The 18,113-nt window shown below is 48.2% G+C and overlaps 1 protein-coding gene across 11 annotated transcripts in view; it reads right to left on the bottom strand.

Moving 5' to 3' along the window:
* The window catches only part of ep400 (E1A binding protein p400), a 114,758-nt gene that overhangs the window by 49,200 nt on the left and 47,445 nt on the right, over positions 1–18,113 (bottom strand). For 9 of the 11 annotated variants that reach the window (XM_055655507.1, XM_055655509.1, XM_055655515.1 and 6 more), the window contains 10 exons: positions 16,980–17,154; positions 16,284–16,420; positions 14,687–14,873; positions 14,012–14,181; positions 12,945–13,123; positions 6,679–6,912; positions 4,764–4,928; positions 3,225–3,386; positions 3,040–3,134; positions 1,641–1,963 (listed from right to left, as the gene is read on the bottom strand). In XM_055655507.1, coding sequence (XP_055511482.1) covers positions 1,641–1,963; positions 3,040–3,134; positions 3,225–3,386; positions 4,764–4,928; positions 6,679–6,912; positions 12,945–13,123; positions 14,012–14,181; positions 14,687–14,873; positions 16,284–16,420; positions 16,980–17,154 — 1,827 coding nt within the window. The remainder of the gene's footprint in view (positions 1–1,640; positions 1,964–3,039; positions 3,135–3,224; positions 3,387–4,763; positions 4,929–6,678; positions 6,913–12,944; positions 13,124–14,011; positions 14,182–14,686; positions 14,874–16,283; positions 16,421–16,979; positions 17,155–18,113) is intronic. The other 2 variants (XM_055655508.1, XM_055655516.1) reach the window with 2 other exon arrangements.

Raw genomic sequence — 18,113 nt, 5'->3', positions numbered from 1 at the left:
GCGGCCCCAACGACAGCTGAGACCCGACGAGAAAAGGTCGGGTCTCCAGTGCAGGGAGAGATTCAAAAAGTTTCCCCCCCCCTCCCACCCCACCCCCACCCCCCCACACACGCACCCCAACATAAAATAACAAAAACTACATAAAAACACAGACAAAAAATAATGCGCGGACAGGCTGCAGAGGCCGTGCTGGCTAGAGCCGCGCCGCGTGTGTGAGTGCGTGTGTGTGTGTGTGTGTGTGAGTGAGTGCGTGTGAGCGTGCGTGTGTGTGTGTGTGTGTGAGTGCGTGTGTGTGTGTGGTGTGTGTGTGTGTGTGTGTGTGTGTGTGTGTGTGTGTGTGTGTGTGTGTGTGTGTGTGTGTGTGTGTGTGTGTGTGTGTGTGTGTGTGTGTGTGTGTGTGTGTGTGTGTGTGTGTGGAGGACAGTGTTAATGTGCGGGGATCGCTGGTCGGCACAGACCCGGTGGGCCGAAGGGCCTGTTTCCACGCTGTACCTCTACACTAAACTAATAAAGACATGTTGATCAATCAGCGTATTATGAAACAGTGAAACTCAAGACTGAACATTCAGCCCAGTGAAGTTATGCTTCAGTGCCCCAGGCAAAGTCTATTCACAAATATAGTGTAGAAGTCAGCAATAAAAATGGCACCTTCCGGCACTTGTTCTAGGCACTCTCTACTTGCCAAGGTGTTCACGTTTACACCGGATATACGGCAGGTATGATACTACTGGCAGGATGCTGCTCCAGGGCAGTGAGGTGTTAGATACGCTCTCCTTCCTTTGACTCATTCAATCCACACCCTGACATCCTCTCCAATAGAGATAAGATGCCAACTTTCCCCCTCACCCACACACAGTGCCTACTTGGCTTTAGGTCACAAGCATTTCACATGTAGAGAGATGCCCCAAAGTGATGGGGAAATAATCTTGAAATCCAAGTTGCTGACGGCCTCGTATATTGGAGGATTTCCTCTCATACATATAGTTTGATGCAAAGCCGAACACCAATCATCGATGTTCATTGCAAGTAGGAGCAGAGTTCGGCCATTCGGCCCGTCGAGTCTGCACTGTCATTCGATCATGGTTGATCTATTTTCCCCTCTCAACCCCATTCCCCTGCCCTCTCCCCGGAAACCTTTTACGCCCTTACTAATCAAGAACCAGTCAATTGTCTCTGTGGAGACACAAAATGCTGGAGTAACTCAGCGGGACAGGCAGCATCTCTGGAGAGAAGGAATGGGTGACGTTTCGGGTCAAGACCTTCTTCAGACTGATGTCAGGGGAGGGGGCGGGACAGAGATCGAATGTAGTCGGAGACAGTAAGACTGGTGGGAGAACTGGGAATGGGGAGAGAGAGGGTGAGCAAGGGCTACTTGAAGTTAGAGAAGTCAACGTTCATACCGCTGGGGTGTAAACTGCCCAAGCGAAATATGAGGTGCTGTTCCTCCAATTTGCGCTGGGCCTCACTCTGACAATGGAGGAGGCCCAGGACGGAAAGGTCAGTGTGGGAATGGGAGGGGGAGTTGAAGTGTTGAGCAACCGGGAGATCAGGTAGGTTTAGGAGTGGAGGTGTTCAGCGAAACGATGGCCGAACACCCGCAGCAAATTGTCTCGGCGTTATGTGATGTGACGTGCGCTCACCTTTTGATAAGGTCCTGCATACTGTCTTGCCTCTGGTCCCGCGACACGATTGCCCGTGACAGCGCGCGAGTGTATTTCCACGATGTCTCAGCATCAAGGAAGCCACCGGCTGACTGATGGAAATTGCAGCAATTCACGTAGCCGGAGGAAAGCCAGGAGTTTACGGCCGGTTTGGGCTTGCTTAGTTTATATTCACCAATCAAAAAACACACTCCCAGCAGCTCTGTGCCGTACACCGGCACCACCAAGCAACGGCGCTCATTTATGGAAAATATTCTGTCCAAACGATCCTTCGTCAGCCTTTTCTTTTCTTCTAAAGAATCCTAAAAATAAAAATAACACAAATCTTAACTGTGACTGGAAATAAAAAGCATCGAACTGGTGTAATTAAAGATCCAATGGGTTGACACTTTTCTCTTGACTTGACGTTTCGCTTGCCGTTGTTGGTTTTAGACAATAGGTGCAGGAGTAGGCCATTCAGCCCGTCGAGCCAGCACCACCATTCAATGTGATCATGGCTGATCATCGACAATCAGTACCCCAGTTCCTGCCTTCTCCCCACTTGACTCCGCCATTTTTAAGAGCTCTATCTAACTCTCTCGTGAAAGCATCCAGAGAATCAGCCTCCACTGCCTTCTAAGGCAGAGAATTCCACAGATTCACAACTCTCTGGGTGAAAAGGTTTTTCCTCATCTTCATTCTAAATGGCTTACCCCTTATTCTTAAACTGTGGCCCCTGGTTCTGGACTCCCCCAACATCGGGAGCATGTTTCCTCTCCCGAGCGTGTCCAATCCCTTAATTATCTTATATGTTTCAATAAGATCCCCTCTCATCCTTTTAAATTCCAGTGAATACAAGCCCAGTCGCTCCATTCTTTCAACATATGACAGTCCCGCCATCCCATGAATTAACCTGGTGAACCTACGCTGCACTACCTCAATAGCAAGAATGTCCTTCCTCAAATTTGTGGTCCAAAACTGCACAGAATACTCCAAGTGTGGTCTCACCAGGCCCCTGTACAACTGTAGAAGGACCTCTTTGCTCCTATACTCAACTCCTCTTGTTATGAAGTCCAACATGCCATAGATAAAATATAAACAAGGAAAGTCAGGCTGGTCGGAGAACCAGGATGGGGTGTAGAGGGGGAAAGCAAGGGCTACTTGAAGTTAGAGAAGTCGATGTTCATACCGCTGGGGTGTAAACTGCCCAAGCGGAATATGAGGTGCTGTTCCTTCAATTTGCGCTGGGCCTCACTCTGACAATGGAGGAGGCCCCGGACAGAAAGATCAGTGTGGGAATGGGAGGGGGAGTTAGTGTTCAGCAACCGGGAGATCAGGTGGGTTTAGGAGGTGTTGAGCTAAACGATGGCCAACGCCTGCGCTGCTGCAACTTGTTTACCTGTGCGGCAGAACCCAGCGAGGAGATTGGCCTGAGGATCGCTCCGTGTTCACCAGATATCGAGCTACCAACCGTCCTGGTCGTGAGAAAAGATGCTGGGGAAAAAAGGGACAAGAGATGGCTGACCTGCGGCAGGCGTAAAGGCTTGAACGGAGCGCGTGGATCGCGGCCTCACCGCTGTTTACCTTGCGTTGAAGTAGGTGTGGGGAGGGACGTGGATGCTACTCCCTGCTGGTTTCCCAACGTGTTGTGCACGCCACTGCCCTGCGATGGTGCCTGCATCAGAGACTGATTCTGGTGACGCATTATCTGTTGCCCCGGTGCCGACACGATCTGGAGAACATTACCTGTGGGCGAGCAAAATTAAATGATTCTCTCTCTCACTCACCCATCCGTCCATCCATCCATCCAATGCAGGGTTTATTACAATCAGCATGTTCCCTACAAGTCCCTGCCCGAAGCAGCCTACGCCTCTCCCAAAAGCAGAATTTAATCATTCTCCCCCTAAATAGATCAAGATTGTTCACCGGTATTTTAATATTAATATTAAACTATGATATGGTTAATATTAACGGGATCAGAAAGGACAAATTGCTCTTGGAACAGAGGCCAATAAATAAGGAGCATTAATCTAAAGTAATTGATAAAAGTATGAGGCGAGTTGAAACATAGAACAATACAGCACAGGAACAGGCCCTTCAGCCCACAATGTCTGTGCTAAACATGATGCCGTTAAACTCATCTCCTCTGCGGTTAGACACAAACGTCACCTATCCCTTCGGGGTCTCGACCCGAAACGTCACCTATTCCTTCGCTCCATAGATGCTGCCTCACCCGCTGAGTTTATCCAGCATTTTTGTCATCCGTCTGAAGGAGGGTCTCGATCCGAAATGTCACCTATTCCTTTGCTCCATAGATGCTGCCTCACCCGCTGAGTTTCTCCAGCATTTGTTTCTACCTATCAACTAAACTGAAATCTCAAATTAAATGTGGTGGATTACTGATATCACCACGCATTGGGATCTTGCCTGGCAGCTACTGAGGAAGTACTGAAGGGGGTAAGTGTGTCTATCTGCCCAGTTGCAGAACATTGAATGCCACCCACTGCCTCTTGCATCTCTGGGTAACCTCATGCTAATACTACTAACTAGATGCCCACCCACAAAATGTCTGTGTGTGTGTGTGTGTGTCAGACCACCACTTACTAAAACCCCTGTCCCACGGTACGAGTTCATTCCAAGAGTTCTCCCGAGTTTGCCCTGATTCCAACTCGGAGATTTACGGTAACGGCCACTCGTCGGTACTCGGGGCTCTCGTGGACATTTTTCAACATATTGAAAAATCTTCACGAGTCTTCCCGTGCTTGCCTGCTGTTAGCGAGTCTTCCCGAGTGCCTATCGTTAGCGCTAAGAGACGTCCCCGAGCTCCGACGTACCTGCTACGTTCATTCTCCGTGCTTACCACGAGTTTGATTATTTTTAAACTCGGGAGAGCTCTTGGAATGAACTCGCACCGTGGGACAGGGCTTTAACCACAGCTTGCAACTAGAGTCTCATTTGGACATGCCCCAGTGAGAATTCCCATAATGCAGACATTTTCAATGTTAGTATTTACGTGAAAGCATGGTGGAAGAGGGATAACGTTGTGTATAAGATACACACACATATACAAGAAATATACACATCTTAAAATAGTGTGAGCTAGTTTCCGGATGCCGGGCGTACCTTGTAACTGAAGATGTTGGCCCGCAGTGAGCTGACGCAGCTGACTGCTGGACAAGGTGAACTTGTTGCCTTGGAAGTGCAAGGTGACGGGTTGACTGGTCTGGGTGCCGCGACCTTGCCCACCCGCGATGGAGGCAAGCTGGGCAATGCTGACCACCTCTCCGCCTGCAAGGAAGGAGAGCGGCACGCGTGCCGTTAAAACGGTTGCAGTCAAACACTCCCTGGCTCAGTGATTAGTATGTCTGCCATCAAGCTCTACTCATGCAAGGTCATCTACAGTGCTCAAACAAGGTGTCAAAGAAGTTGATGCAGGAAGAGCCAAGTGAAGTTGGAAGAGCAGACTGGGAAAGTGGCAACTGGTTGTACAGCCAATGCCAGGAGTTAGCAAACAGGTACCCTGATCCTTCACAGATATTATCCACTAATACCAAGAGAAACCTCAATGAAGGAGCATTGCTTCAGTCCCTGCCTCTTACTTGTTCATTATGTCTGCAAATTTAAAAATGTGTCCTTGTGCACAATAATGTGACCTATGCTCAGTCAGAGGTGGAGTTAGACTTGTATATAATAACATTTTATTCCTCTGCCCTCTGGGAATCCGTCATCTCTTTTAGGCAGAGCCCAAATCTACTTTTATTTTCTTCCTCACATTAAAAATGAACCTCAAAATAATAAGAAGAGTTGACTTGGGCATGAGCACCTGGGGTTCCACTAGGCAAGGCAGCCAAATGCTGCAGGTTTGTTTCCTTCATGCTGAGGAGATGATTTCTACGCACAAAGTTTAATGGCAATGAAGGGACTTTTCAAAGTTACCTGTGGTGCAAGCTATCCAGGGGCAATGTCCATCCAGTATGTTGCATTCAGCTACCTGTAAAACCTTAAATGACACCCAGTTTCTGTCAGCGCTATGAAAGTGGTGCGATTTTCCACTGCCTTTCCAAGAGAGCTCAGAAATTAAAAATGCAGAATGAGTCAGGAGTCTGTGTGTACGTTTAATGAACCTCCTCCCAGCTGTCCCCAAGACAAGCGAGTGTGAGTCTCGGTCCCAGGCATGTCCACTGCTAACTGCTTCAGCAGTCGCATCTTCTGCACGTTGAATGTAGAGCATCCCTCCCATAGATGTCCTGACATGGGAGACCTCTTCCTTGAGGTTTGCATCACCTACCTCCTCTGCCAGCTTGCACAGCTGAGCTAGGGCCGGCCTGTAGTGGCCAATCAATGCACCAAGCCGCAGGCTGGCAGCATGTAGGAGGGAACTCTGGGGAAACCTGCTCACACTAGCTCTACGATATCCCCCTTTCTTATCCGCTCCCTACACACTAGGGGCCAATTAACGTTCGTCTTTGCCACTTTCCCTGAGGAAACCAACGCGGTCACAGGGAGAACGTGCAAACTCCACACACACAGGATTGAACCCGGTTCTGTGGCGCTGAGAGGCAGCGGTTCTACCAGCTGTGCCACACTGAGGGGAGGATTGGGTGGAACCATTATTGCAGGCAACACTTTGTGTGTAAAGAATAGAAGCCCTCTAGCTTTTGTCAACCCCAAAAGTAATTCAAGACAGAACCACTACGGATTTTGTTGTTTTTCTTTTAAACATGTCAAGCATCTTTTGCAAAGGCAGTGTGTTATCTACAGGATCAATATATCACCAGGTCTGTGCTCAGTATCAGAAAGACATGCTAGAAGACTACGTACATACAAAAGTGAAGCAGAGGACAGCTTTTGGTTCAATGGCCAGCAACCATGGCTAACCAGAGCTGGTCTAAAGGAAATGTCAGCAGATGGATTAGTCCTTTACCCAAAAGAGATTTGTGGAAACAGTGCAGCAAGAGAGAAGGCCGCATGTGAGGGCCAGAGAATCATGCAACAGCAATAAGTGGGAGAAGTAGGCAATATTTGTCAGGCCACTTACTAGGCAACCGTGCCTGGGCCTGGGAGGAGAGCACCAGCCTCTGATGCAGTACATTGGTTGCCGGGGCGGTATGTACGGAGGTGACCTGTTGCTGTGCCTGGCCAGAGTGCAAGGCCTGGGGAGCGGCCTGTCCCTGCTGGGCAGAGCTGACCGGGGCTGGAGTGGTCGTGCTGACCGCCTGCTGCTGTCCTGGTGCACTGGCAGAAGTCGGGGCCGTCTGTAACGTGGAGGCTGCTGCAAACGACAAGTGCTTGGTTTGTGCTGGCCAACATATCAGAATCACATTCACATTTCATTCGTCACTAACTCACCGTGCCTCCGGCAAAAGCACCAGGCCACGAGCGGCAAGACACCAAGCGACAAAGCTCCCGTCCGGATACTAGAGATAACCAGCCATTGCTCCAAAGACAGACACTAAATGCTGGAGTAACTCAGCGGGACCGGCAGCATCCCTGGAGAGATGCAGAGGGTGGTGAAAATTGCCCAACGCATCACCGGTTCCACGCTCCCCTCCATTGAGTCTGTCCAAAGCAAGCGCTGTCTGCGGAGGGCGCTCAGCATCGCCAAGGACTGCTCTCACCCCAACCATGGAATTTTTTGCCCTCCTACCATCCGGGAGGCGCTACAGGTCTCTCCGTTGCCGAACCAGCAGGTCGAGGAACAGCTTCTTTCCGGCGGCTGTCACTCTACTAAACAACGTACCTCGGTGACTGCCAATCCCCCACCCCCCCTCCCCCCCCCCCCCCGGACACTTATTATTTTTTATTCAAATCGTTTGCTATGTCGCTCTTCAAGGGAGATGCTAAATGCATTTCGTTGTCTCTGTACTGTACACTGACAATGACAATTAAAATTGAATCTGAATCTGAATCTGAATCTGAGAAGGAAAGGGTACACAAAAATGCTGGAGTAACTCAGCGGGTGCAGCAGCATCTATGGAGCGAAGGAAATAGGCAACGTTTCGGGACGAAACCCTTTGGGTTTCGACCCGAAACGTTGTCTATTTCCTTTGGGTTTCGACCCGAAACGTTGTCTATTTCCTTTGGGTTTCGGCCCGAAATGTTGCCTATTTCCTTCGCTCCATAGATGCTGCTGCACCCGCTGAGTTTCTCCAGCATTTTTGTCTACCTTCGATTTTCCAGCATCTGCAGTTCCTTCTTGAACGAGAAGGAAAGGGCGACGTTTTCGGTCGACACCCTTCATCAGTCTCGACCCGAAACATCACCCATTCCTTCTCTCCAGAGATGCTGCCTGTCCCGCTGAGTTACTCCAGCATTTTGTATCTGTCTTCGGTGTAAACCGGCATCTGCAGTTCCTTCTCCAAGCAGATATAATTCATAAGTGCACGCAATATCTACGTCCATCGCTTCTGAGATATTTTGTGTGAACGCATCACATCGCAGCTGGTTTACATATTCTGTCGTGCTGCAGCAAGCAAGAATTTAATTGTTCTATCTATCTATCTATCTATCTATCTATCTATCTATCTATCTATCTATCTTTCTATCTATCTATCTATGACACATAACAATAAACTCTCTTGACTTGACTTGACTAACAAGCTTGTGGACTCACATTACAGGTTGCACTGTAGTATTGAGGGGGTGATGCATTGTTGGGAGGGAGCAATGTCTGAATGGGCAGCCCTCTCAGGTCAATGTGGACAAAAATACTTCATTGGCTGCGTGGCCCGTTTGAACTTGCGAAGAGAGCTGACAAGTTCTTTAATTCACTGCAAATACAGCGAGCAGCTGAAGAAAACTCCTGAAGTGTGTGCATGAGACTGGTTGCAGCGTTGCATGGAGGCATGGCTTGGGATGACAGAGCTCACACTGAACAATACATATAACTCACCAATCCATTCATTCTGTGCATTAGCAGTGAAACTAATCGGATTGCTGCAGCCAATAAACTGCATTGCAGAATGAAATCTCCAGGATTCCCACCCTGGACCATCTCCACCACTTCATCCCGCGGTAAACAACGTTCAAGGTGTACACAACAAAACATTTCATGTGTATGTTTCAAGATGCAGCAGTGCCATGAGAAGCTGCGTGGATCAGCCGAGACCACGGCCTGCCTGTGTGATGCACACGTCACTGGGACCAGTGTGGGCTGTGGATCCCACTCTGTACAATTGCAGTCACAGAGTGATACAATGTGGAAACAGGCCCTTCAGCCCAACTTGCCCATACTGGCCAACATGCCCCAGCTACACTAGTCACAGAGTGATACAGTGTGGAAACAGGCCCTTCAGTAAAACTTGCCCATACTGGCCAACATGCCCCAGCTACACTAGTCACAGAGTGATACAGTGTGGAAACAGGCCCTTCAGCCCAACTTGCCCATACTGGCCAACATGCCCCAGCTACACTAGTCACAGAGTGATACAGTGTGGAAACAGGCCCTTCAGCCCAACTTGCCCATACTGGCCAACATGCCCCAGCTACACTAGTCACAGAGTGATACAGTGTGGAAACAGGCCCTTCAGCCCAGCTTGCCCATACTGGCCAACATGCCCCAGCTACACTGGTCACAGAGTGATACAACGTGGAATCAGGCCCTTCAGCCCAACTTGCCCATACTGGCCAACATGCCCCAGCTACACTAGTCACAGAGTGATACAGTGTGGAAACAGGCCCTTCAGCCCAACTTGCCCATACTAGCCAACATGCCCCAGCTACACTAGTCACAGAGTGATACAGTGTGGAAACAGGCCCTTCAGCCCAGCTTGCCCATACTGGCCAACATGCCCCAGCTACACTAGTCACAGAGTGATACAGTGTGGAAACAGGCCCTTCAGTAAAACTTGCCCATACCGGCCAACATGCCCCAGCTACACAGGTCCCACCTGCCTATGTTTGGTCCAAATCTCCCCAAACCTATCCTATCCATGTTCCTGTCCAAATGTTTCTTAAATGTTGGGATAGTCCCAGCCTCAACTACCTCCTCTGGCAGCTTGTTCCATACACTCACCACCCTTTGTGTGAAAAAGTTACCCATCAGATTTCTATTAAATCTTTTCCCCTTCACCTTGAACCCGTGTCCTCTGGTCCTCGATTCCCCTACTCTGGGCAAAAGACTCTGTGCATCTACCTGATCTATTCATCTCATGATCTTATACACCTCTATAAGATCACCCCTCGTCTCGTTAGTACGTGTGGCAGGGGTTATGGGGAGAAGGCAGGAGAATGGGGTTAGGAGGGAGAGATAGATCAGCCACGATTGAACGGCGGAGTGGACTTGATGGGCCATGATCTTATACACCCCTCATCCTCTTGCGCCCCAAGGAATGCAGTCCCAGCCTGCTCAGCCTTTCCCTATAGCTCATATCCTCTGGTCCTGGCAACATTCTTGTTGTGTCTACACCCCATTGAGCAAACTCCACTGGGCCCAGTGTGGGCTGGGAGAGCCCCATTCAATAAACCTGCAGTCCAAACCCCATTGAGCAAAGGCCACTGTACCCATAACACCAGGGTTAAATCCTGCAACATCACAGACCATATCGTTTACCGTATCGTTACTGAGACTTGACCATTGGCAGTTTAAAAATGATTCAATTATATAAAGAAAGAGTCCAACTAATCTAATACATTTCCAATGCCCAAGATAAGGCAAAAACATTTAACTAAACGATTTCTAAATTAGTGTTCAAGCTCTACTTAAGCCAAAACCCATGCAGTTAATAGTTTGAAGCATTAAGCAGTAATGTATTATATAAACACATTTTAATGACTTTTTTGCTATATTCACTAAACTGATGCTTATGTTAATCAATCACTTATTCAAACTGGGCACGAATATCTAAACCACACCAGGCATTTTATAACCAGTTCTTTGTACCAGCTTACGGTAGCAGTGAAAAAAAGACTGCTTTCAGAGTAATCCACTGTGATCAACTGGGGCAAAAGGCCGACGAGTTCCTTGGACCATTGACCCAGTTGGATCAAAATGCATTTAATGCTGATAAATGCAAGGTATTGCACTTTGGTAGACAAACCAGGACAGAACTTGCACAATCAATGGCAGGGCCTGTGGAGTGTCATAGAGGAGATATATCTAGGGTGCAGGTACATAGTTCCATGAAGATGGCAACACAGGTGGACAGTGTGGTGAAGAAGCTGTTTAAGAAAGAACTGCAGATGTTGGAACAATCGAAGGTAGACAAAAAAATGCTGGAGAAACTCAGCGGGTGAGGCAGCATCTATGGAGAGAAGGAATAGGCGACGTTTCAGGTCTCAACCCAGAAGGATTAGGCGACATCGCCTATTCCTTCTCTCCATAGATGCTGCCTCACCCGCTGAGTTTCTCCAGCATTTTTTTTCCACCTTCGTGGTGAAGAAGCTGCTTGGCACGCTGGCCCTCTGGTCTGAAGAAGGGTCTCGACCCGAAACATCACATGTTCCGTTTCTCCAGAGATGCTGCCTGTCCCGCTGAGTTACTGCAGCGGTTTGTGTCTATCTGCGGTGTAAACCAGCATCTGCAGTCCCTGCCTACACATCAAACTCAATGACCTTTAAGCACAGGTAGCCTTTCACAATGTGTGTAGTAAAGTCCAAAGAGGGGTCTCGACCCGAAACGTCACCCAATCCTTCTCTCCAGAGATGCTGCCTCACCCACTGTGTTACTCCAGCACTTTGTGTCTAACTCTGACCCACACGCAGGTCCACACTTGACCCCTAACAACTCTGGTATTCACATACTCGTGACATCAAGTGAGGGTGGACAGGCAACGCCAACTTGGCCAGCAACCATGACACGAAACTTTAAAAAAAGAGACCACCTGCCATAACATTGAAAGTAACTCCAGAGAAACATCAAACAGCTACTTCTGACAGCTGCTGATCAGAGCATTTACCGCGGCCACAGATAAGCCTTGATCTTACACAATGGAAGCAGCAATGAGAAGACAACTGTGCAGCCTGCCACATGGACTAGCCCGTGAAGAAAGACCATTCAAAGAAAATAAACAAAAAAGCTGGGGAAACTCAGCGGGTGAGGCAGCATCTGTGGAGCGAAGGAAATAGGGGACGTTTCGGGTCGAGACCCTTCTTCAGACTGATGTGAGGGGAGGGGGTTTCCCTCATATTTCCTTCACTCCATAGACGCTGCCTCACCCGCTGAGTTTCTCCAGCTATTTTGTCTACCTTCGATTATCTAGCATCTGTAGTTCCTTCTTAATCATAGAAGATAGGTGACTTAGTCAGTGGCAATGATTCTTAATACAATTCACTGGCTCATATAAGCAACAGGAAGGACTGGACAGACAATTATCCACACAAGATTGCTACAGATCCAAATTATCCAACGCAGTTTGCTTTTGTAATGTTTTTATAAATTAAAATGATGCTATCTGTTTCATTGGATCTGTTTCATCAGAAACAGCAGACTGTTTTGAGAGTTTCATGACTGTACTTTAAAAACTCATACACATTTTATTCAGTTCCCGTACAAGGAGAGAGGCAGGTGTGAATACCTCAGGGTTCTGTCGCATCTTTTGTCAACACTAGGGGGTGGAGATGAGCCACTCACAAACTAAGTAAGTAAGTTTTATTTCTATAGCACGTTTTAAGTCCTCGCTTTGACACTAAAGTGCTTTACATAAAATAAATAATAAGTTTCCATACAAACCATAGAAAAAGGTTAAAACAATTTAAAAAATGGACACAAGACATTATAAAATTCAACACAACCCCCCCCCCCCCCCCCCCCCCCCCCCCCACACAGCAGAATCAAAAATGTCCACTGTGGGGAAATGCACCAGAACGTTAAAGACAAAGGCCAGCAAAACGACAGCGTGCTGGAAGGATTCAGCGGATCAGGCGCTATCTGTGCAAGGAAGTGGACAGTAGACATTTCATCAGAAGGGAGACACAAAATGCTGGAGTAACTCAGTGGGACAAGCAGCATCTCTGGAGAGAAGGAATGGGAGGTGTTTCTGGTCTTGACGAGAGATGCTGCCTGTTACTCCAGCTTTTTGTGTCTCTCTACGGTTTAAATTAGCACCTGCAGCTCCTCCCTAGACATTTGATCAGGACCTTCTTCAGACTGGGGAAGGGCCCCGACCAGAAACATCGTCGGTCCATTTCCTTGACCCACTGAGTTCCTCCAGCACATTGCATTGTAACATCTGCCGTCGCTTGTGTCTGCAGGGGTAAAGAAGCTTGCCTCCTTCACTGCTGCTGGAGCAGAGGCAGGCATGAAAGGCCACCGCTCAATGGTAAACATTCACACATGGGTCTGCAGAAAAGGAATGTGTTTCTTACCCTGCGCAGAGGTCATAACCTGAGAAGCAGGGACGGCCACGGCTGAGGATTTCCCTCGCACCTGTCCCTGCTGGACAGTGGCTGCTGAGACCAAGCCGGCCGCTCGTGGAGGCTGAGTCCCCACCACCATCACCGTCCGGTCATCTGGCTTCTGACCGTACTGCACCGGCTGAAACAACCTTGACAAGCGTTTGGGAGAAAACAGATTAGAAACATAGGAAATAGGCCATTCGGCCCTTTCACGCCATTCAATATGATCATGGCTGATCATCCCCAATCAGTACCCCGTTCCTGCCTTCTCCCCATATCCCCTAACTCCGCTATCTTTAAGAGCCCTATCTAGCTCTCTCTTGAAGTCATCCAGAGAACCGGCCTCCACCTGAGGCAGAGAATTCCACAGACTCACAACTCTCTGTGAGAAAAAGTGTTTCCTCGTCTCTGTTCTAAATGGCTTACTCCCTTATTCTTAAACTGTGGCCCCTGGTTCTGGACTCCCCCAACATCGGGAACATCGGATAGATTACCCGATCTATTCCTCTCGTGATTTTGTACACCCCTATAAGGGATAACCTCCTGCATTCCAAGGAATAAAGTCTTAGCCTGCTCAACCTCTCACCGCTAGCTCAGGCCCCTTGAGTCCTGGCAACACCCTCGTAAACCCACTTGTGGGGAGAAGTAATAAAAGGGAACCAAAGGTTAGACAATGTCATCTCTTGCTGGGAAGTTGATGGAGCACACTTGGTTGTCGGCAAGCGTAACTCACGCAATTTTGATTAAATCGGTTTTAAAATCCTGCACTTGCCTCATTGAAATACGTTTTAATCCCATAGATCACTTTAATGGAAGATTGTGGACAGATCATTCACCCATCTTGGGAAGCGGCTGGCCATGATGGATGACGGACAAGGAAATGGATGTCCTTTTGGGATTACGTCACTATGAAAGCACTTTTGAACCAAAGACAATCTGTGGATTTACAGCCTGGATATGAATCAGAACCCAGTCGACCGCGGCCAGCGCTTCACCGTGAGGAGGAGCACAGACAGTGCGAGCGGAGAACTACCTACTTGCTGACTTTCACTTTCACGGGCTTGAGTCTAGGCGGAGGATCCGGCGAGTTGTAGATCTCCTCAATGAGTTTCCTGGTCACCTTCCGCTTGGGCACCACCCGCTCAGTCTCGTGTCGAGACAATTTATTTTCAATTCCAGCTAGATTGAAAGCAGACAAGTCTGCATTCTACATTAAAAAAAAAAATAAGATGTGTTATTTTGGGGACATCTAAGTAAGTAAGTTTTTAAGAAGGAACTGCAGATGCTGGAAAATCAAATGTACACAAAAAAGCTGGAGAAACTCAGCGGGTGCAGCAGCTGTAAGTAAGTTTATTGGCCAAGTATTCACATACAAGGAATTTGCCTTGGTGCTCCACCCACAAGTAACAACATGACATATAGTGAGTTACGAATCACTCAGAAAACACTAAACATTAATAATAATAAAACATTAATGATAAAACACCATTGATCAAGCATGTGAACCAACAAAATACCAGATCAAAGGGAGGCTACAGATTTTTGGCTGAGAAGAGCAACTACTCGTGGATAAAAGCTGTTTTTATTTAATTGAATTGAATAACTTTATTGTCACAGGCGATGAGCCACAGTGACACTCTTTGCTTGCCGTACACATGTACTGACCACCATGTGAGAAATGATGGAAGAGGAATATTTTCCCGGCCACTTACTTTCCACGGATCGTATTCAAGTGTCTTCAACAGCAGTGAAGCAACGGAGTAGTGCAGTGCTTTGAAGACGTAAGCGGAGCGGACAGCACGAGGACACTTCAGGTCGGGGTGGTTGCATATCCGACGCAGGTGTATCAGCAGGTTGAGGACGCTCACAAAATGGCGGGACCGCAGAGCTTCCGTCGTGCTGGGGGACAGGCAAAGGCTTGTTTATTGTCACCTGTACCCAGGTACCATATGTTCCCCATGTTACAGGAGTCCACAACCAAGGGCCACAGTTTAAGAATAAAGGGGTAGGCCATTTGGAACAGAGATGAGGAAAGACTTTTTCACCCAGAGAGTTGTTAATCTGTGGAATTCTCTGCCTCAGAAGGCAGTGGAGGCCAATTCTCTGGATGCTTTCAGGAGAGAGTTGGATAGAGTTCTTTAAGATAGTGGAGTCAGGGGATATGGGGAGAAGGCAGGAACGGGGTACTGATTGGGGATGATCAGCCATGATCACAGTGAATGGCGGTGCTGGCTTGAAGGGCTGAATGGCCTACTCCTGCCTGCACCTATTGTCTGTTGAAAAGCTTTTTGCTGCGTGCTAACCAGTCAGCGGAAAGACAATACATGATTACGATTGAGCCATTTACAGTGCACAGATACACAAGGGAATAATGTTTAGTGCAAGGTAAAGCCAGCTAAGGATTTAGGATCAAGGATAGTCTGAGGGTCAACAAAGAGGTAGATAATAGTTCAGCACTGCTCTCCGGTTGTGGTGGGATGATTCAGTTGCCTGATAACAACTGGGAAGAACAAATTTCCCTGAATCTGGAGGTGCGGGTTTTCACACTTCTGTACCTTTAGCCTGATGGGAGAGGGGAGAAGAGGGTGGCCTCAAAGAAGAGCCACAAAGAGATTAAAGTAGGGAGGTCATTGACTAAAGGGAATACATTTAAATCAATAGTTAGTATTTGAGGGGCCTTGGAAGAATGTGATTACAGGGGTGAGAGTGTTGAAAGAACAGGATGTTATTCAAGGAACAAGCAGACTGAACAGGATGTGCTTGTTTTCCTTGCTACAGCAGAGGCAGTGGGGTGATCAGAGAAAAGTATACATAACTGTGAGAATAGACAGGGAAACTAACAACTTAACTTTAGGCAAGAGATGTCTGAATCCAGAGAATAAAGGTGCAAGGTGAGGGGTAAAAGACATAGAAACATACAAAATAGCTGCAGGAGTAGGCCATTCGGCCCTTCGAGCCTGCACCGCCATTCAATATGAGCATGGCTGATCATCCAACTCAGTATCCCGTACCTGCCTTCTCTCCATACCCCCTGATCCCCTTAGCCACAAGGGCCACATCTAACTCCCTCTTAAATATAGCCAATGAACTGGCCTCACCTACCCTCTGCGGCAGAGAGTTCCAGAGATTCACCACTCTCTGTGTGAAAAAAGTTCTTCTCATCTCGGTTTTAAAGGATTTCCCCCTTATCCTTAAGCTGTGACCCCTTATCCTGGACCCCTTTTGCTGACTGACATAGAGAGAATGTGAGCAAAGTGAGCAGTTATTCTCCGGGCAGCTAAGAGGCATTTGATGGAAGGCAGTGCTTACCCAGAGTGGAACATGACATCCTCGTACATGATTTTCTGCCTCTTTGACAAGCAGCATTTCAGAATGTGCTCGTATTTCTTCGGCAGCTGCTTCTCCACATCTCTCTTTGATCGCCGCAGGATGAATGGCTGAATCATCTACAACCAATGATCAGAGTACGTTTACATGCTGCAGGCAACAACTTAATCCTCACTAGGATAGGATAGACAAAGAAGCTGGAGAAACTCAGCGGGTGAGGCAGCGTCTATGGAGCGAAGGAATAGGCCAGTGGAGGTGGAGTAAAGGAACTGTGTCTGCCTATTATGGTTTACGTGCAGTGAACCATTCATTACAGCACAGGAACAGGCCCTTCAGCCCACAATGTCCATACCATCACATAATCCATATCCTTCCATTCCCTGCATATCCACGCATCTATCTAAAAGCTTCTTTCATGCCACTATCATATCTGCCTCCACCACCACCTCTGGCAATACGTTCAATGCAGCCACACATCACTTTAAAGCTATGCCCCATAGTATTTGGTTGTAACTAAGGTGAAAGCCAGAGGCTCTCTCCCAACCTGTGAGGGACGCACCATGTTCTAGGAGGTTGAGTAGGCCGCTGAATGAGCCATCATTGTCTAGACAGACTGGCGATTCCACCCCCTGCATCTTACGGTGTGCTTAACCGGGCCTCAGTAGAAACTGTACTCACCCTATGCATCCGTATCACTAATTTGTGGCAGTAGTCTTGATTTTCATCTGTGCCGACTTTCACTGGGAAATCCAGGTACGATCTGGAGATTCCGGGCATCAGGAAGTGCATCATTGTCCACAGCTCCATAGGAGTATTTTGTAACGGAGTTCCGATCAAAAGCAAGCGCTGCTGACTAGAATAGAAAAGAACGTTGCTTAACAAACAATCCACTTCTACCCCAATATCAAAACGTTTCATAAAACCCTTTTGTAAGTGCGGCACGGTGGTGCAGCGGTAGAGTTGCTGCCTTAAGGGCCTGTCCCACTTAGGTGATTTTTCCGGCACCCATCATGTCGCAGGGTGACGCCTTTATGGCCGTGAGTAGTCGCCCAAACAGTCATCTTTTTTCTGGTCGCTGCAGGATTTTCAACATGTTGAACATTTTCGGTGACCTGCTGCGACCCAAAACCTCGGGGTAATTGTCCCCCACCTCTTAAATAGGAGGGAGGCGGGGGGACGATGGGGAAGATGGTTGGGAATTTCATCTTCCTTGGCGCTAATATCACCAATGATTTGTCGTGGACCAGCCACTCTGGAGCAGCAGCCAAGAAAGTACCGCAGTGTTTTTACTTCCTTAGGAGACTGAGTAAATTCAGCATATCTCCAGTGACTTACAAACTTCCTCAGATGCACCATGGAAAGCATCCTGTCGGGTAGCATCACAGCTTGGTTTGGGGACAGATCTGCCCACGACAGCAGAAAATCACAGAGAGTTGTAGATTCAGCCCAGTCCCACACACACCACACTCCCCACCATTGTAGATGTAGCCCAGTCCCACACACACCACACTCCCCACCATTGTAGATGTAGCCCAGTCCCACACAGACCACACTCCCCACCATTGTAGATGTGGCCCAGTCCCACACACACCACACTCCCCACCATTGTAGATGTAGCCCAGTCCCACACACACCACACTCCCCACCATTGTAGATGTAGCCCAGTCCATTACACACACCACACTCCCCACCATTGTAGATGTAGCCCAGTCCACCACACTCCCCACCATTGTAGATGTAGTCCAGTCCCACACACACCACACTCCTCACCATTGACTGCATCTACACTTCACGCTGACTCAGAAAAGCAAC

The sequence above is a fragment of the Leucoraja erinacea genome, chromosome 25, assembly GCF_028641065.1.
Source record: "Leucoraja erinacea ecotype New England chromosome 25, Leri_hhj_1, whole genome shotgun sequence".
NCBI classification, from domain to species: domain Eukaryota; kingdom Metazoa; phylum Chordata; class Chondrichthyes; order Rajiformes; family Rajidae; genus Leucoraja; species Leucoraja erinaceus.
Note: the sequence above shows the minus strand (reverse complement) of the source record. Positions and strands in the feature narration are given on the sequence as shown.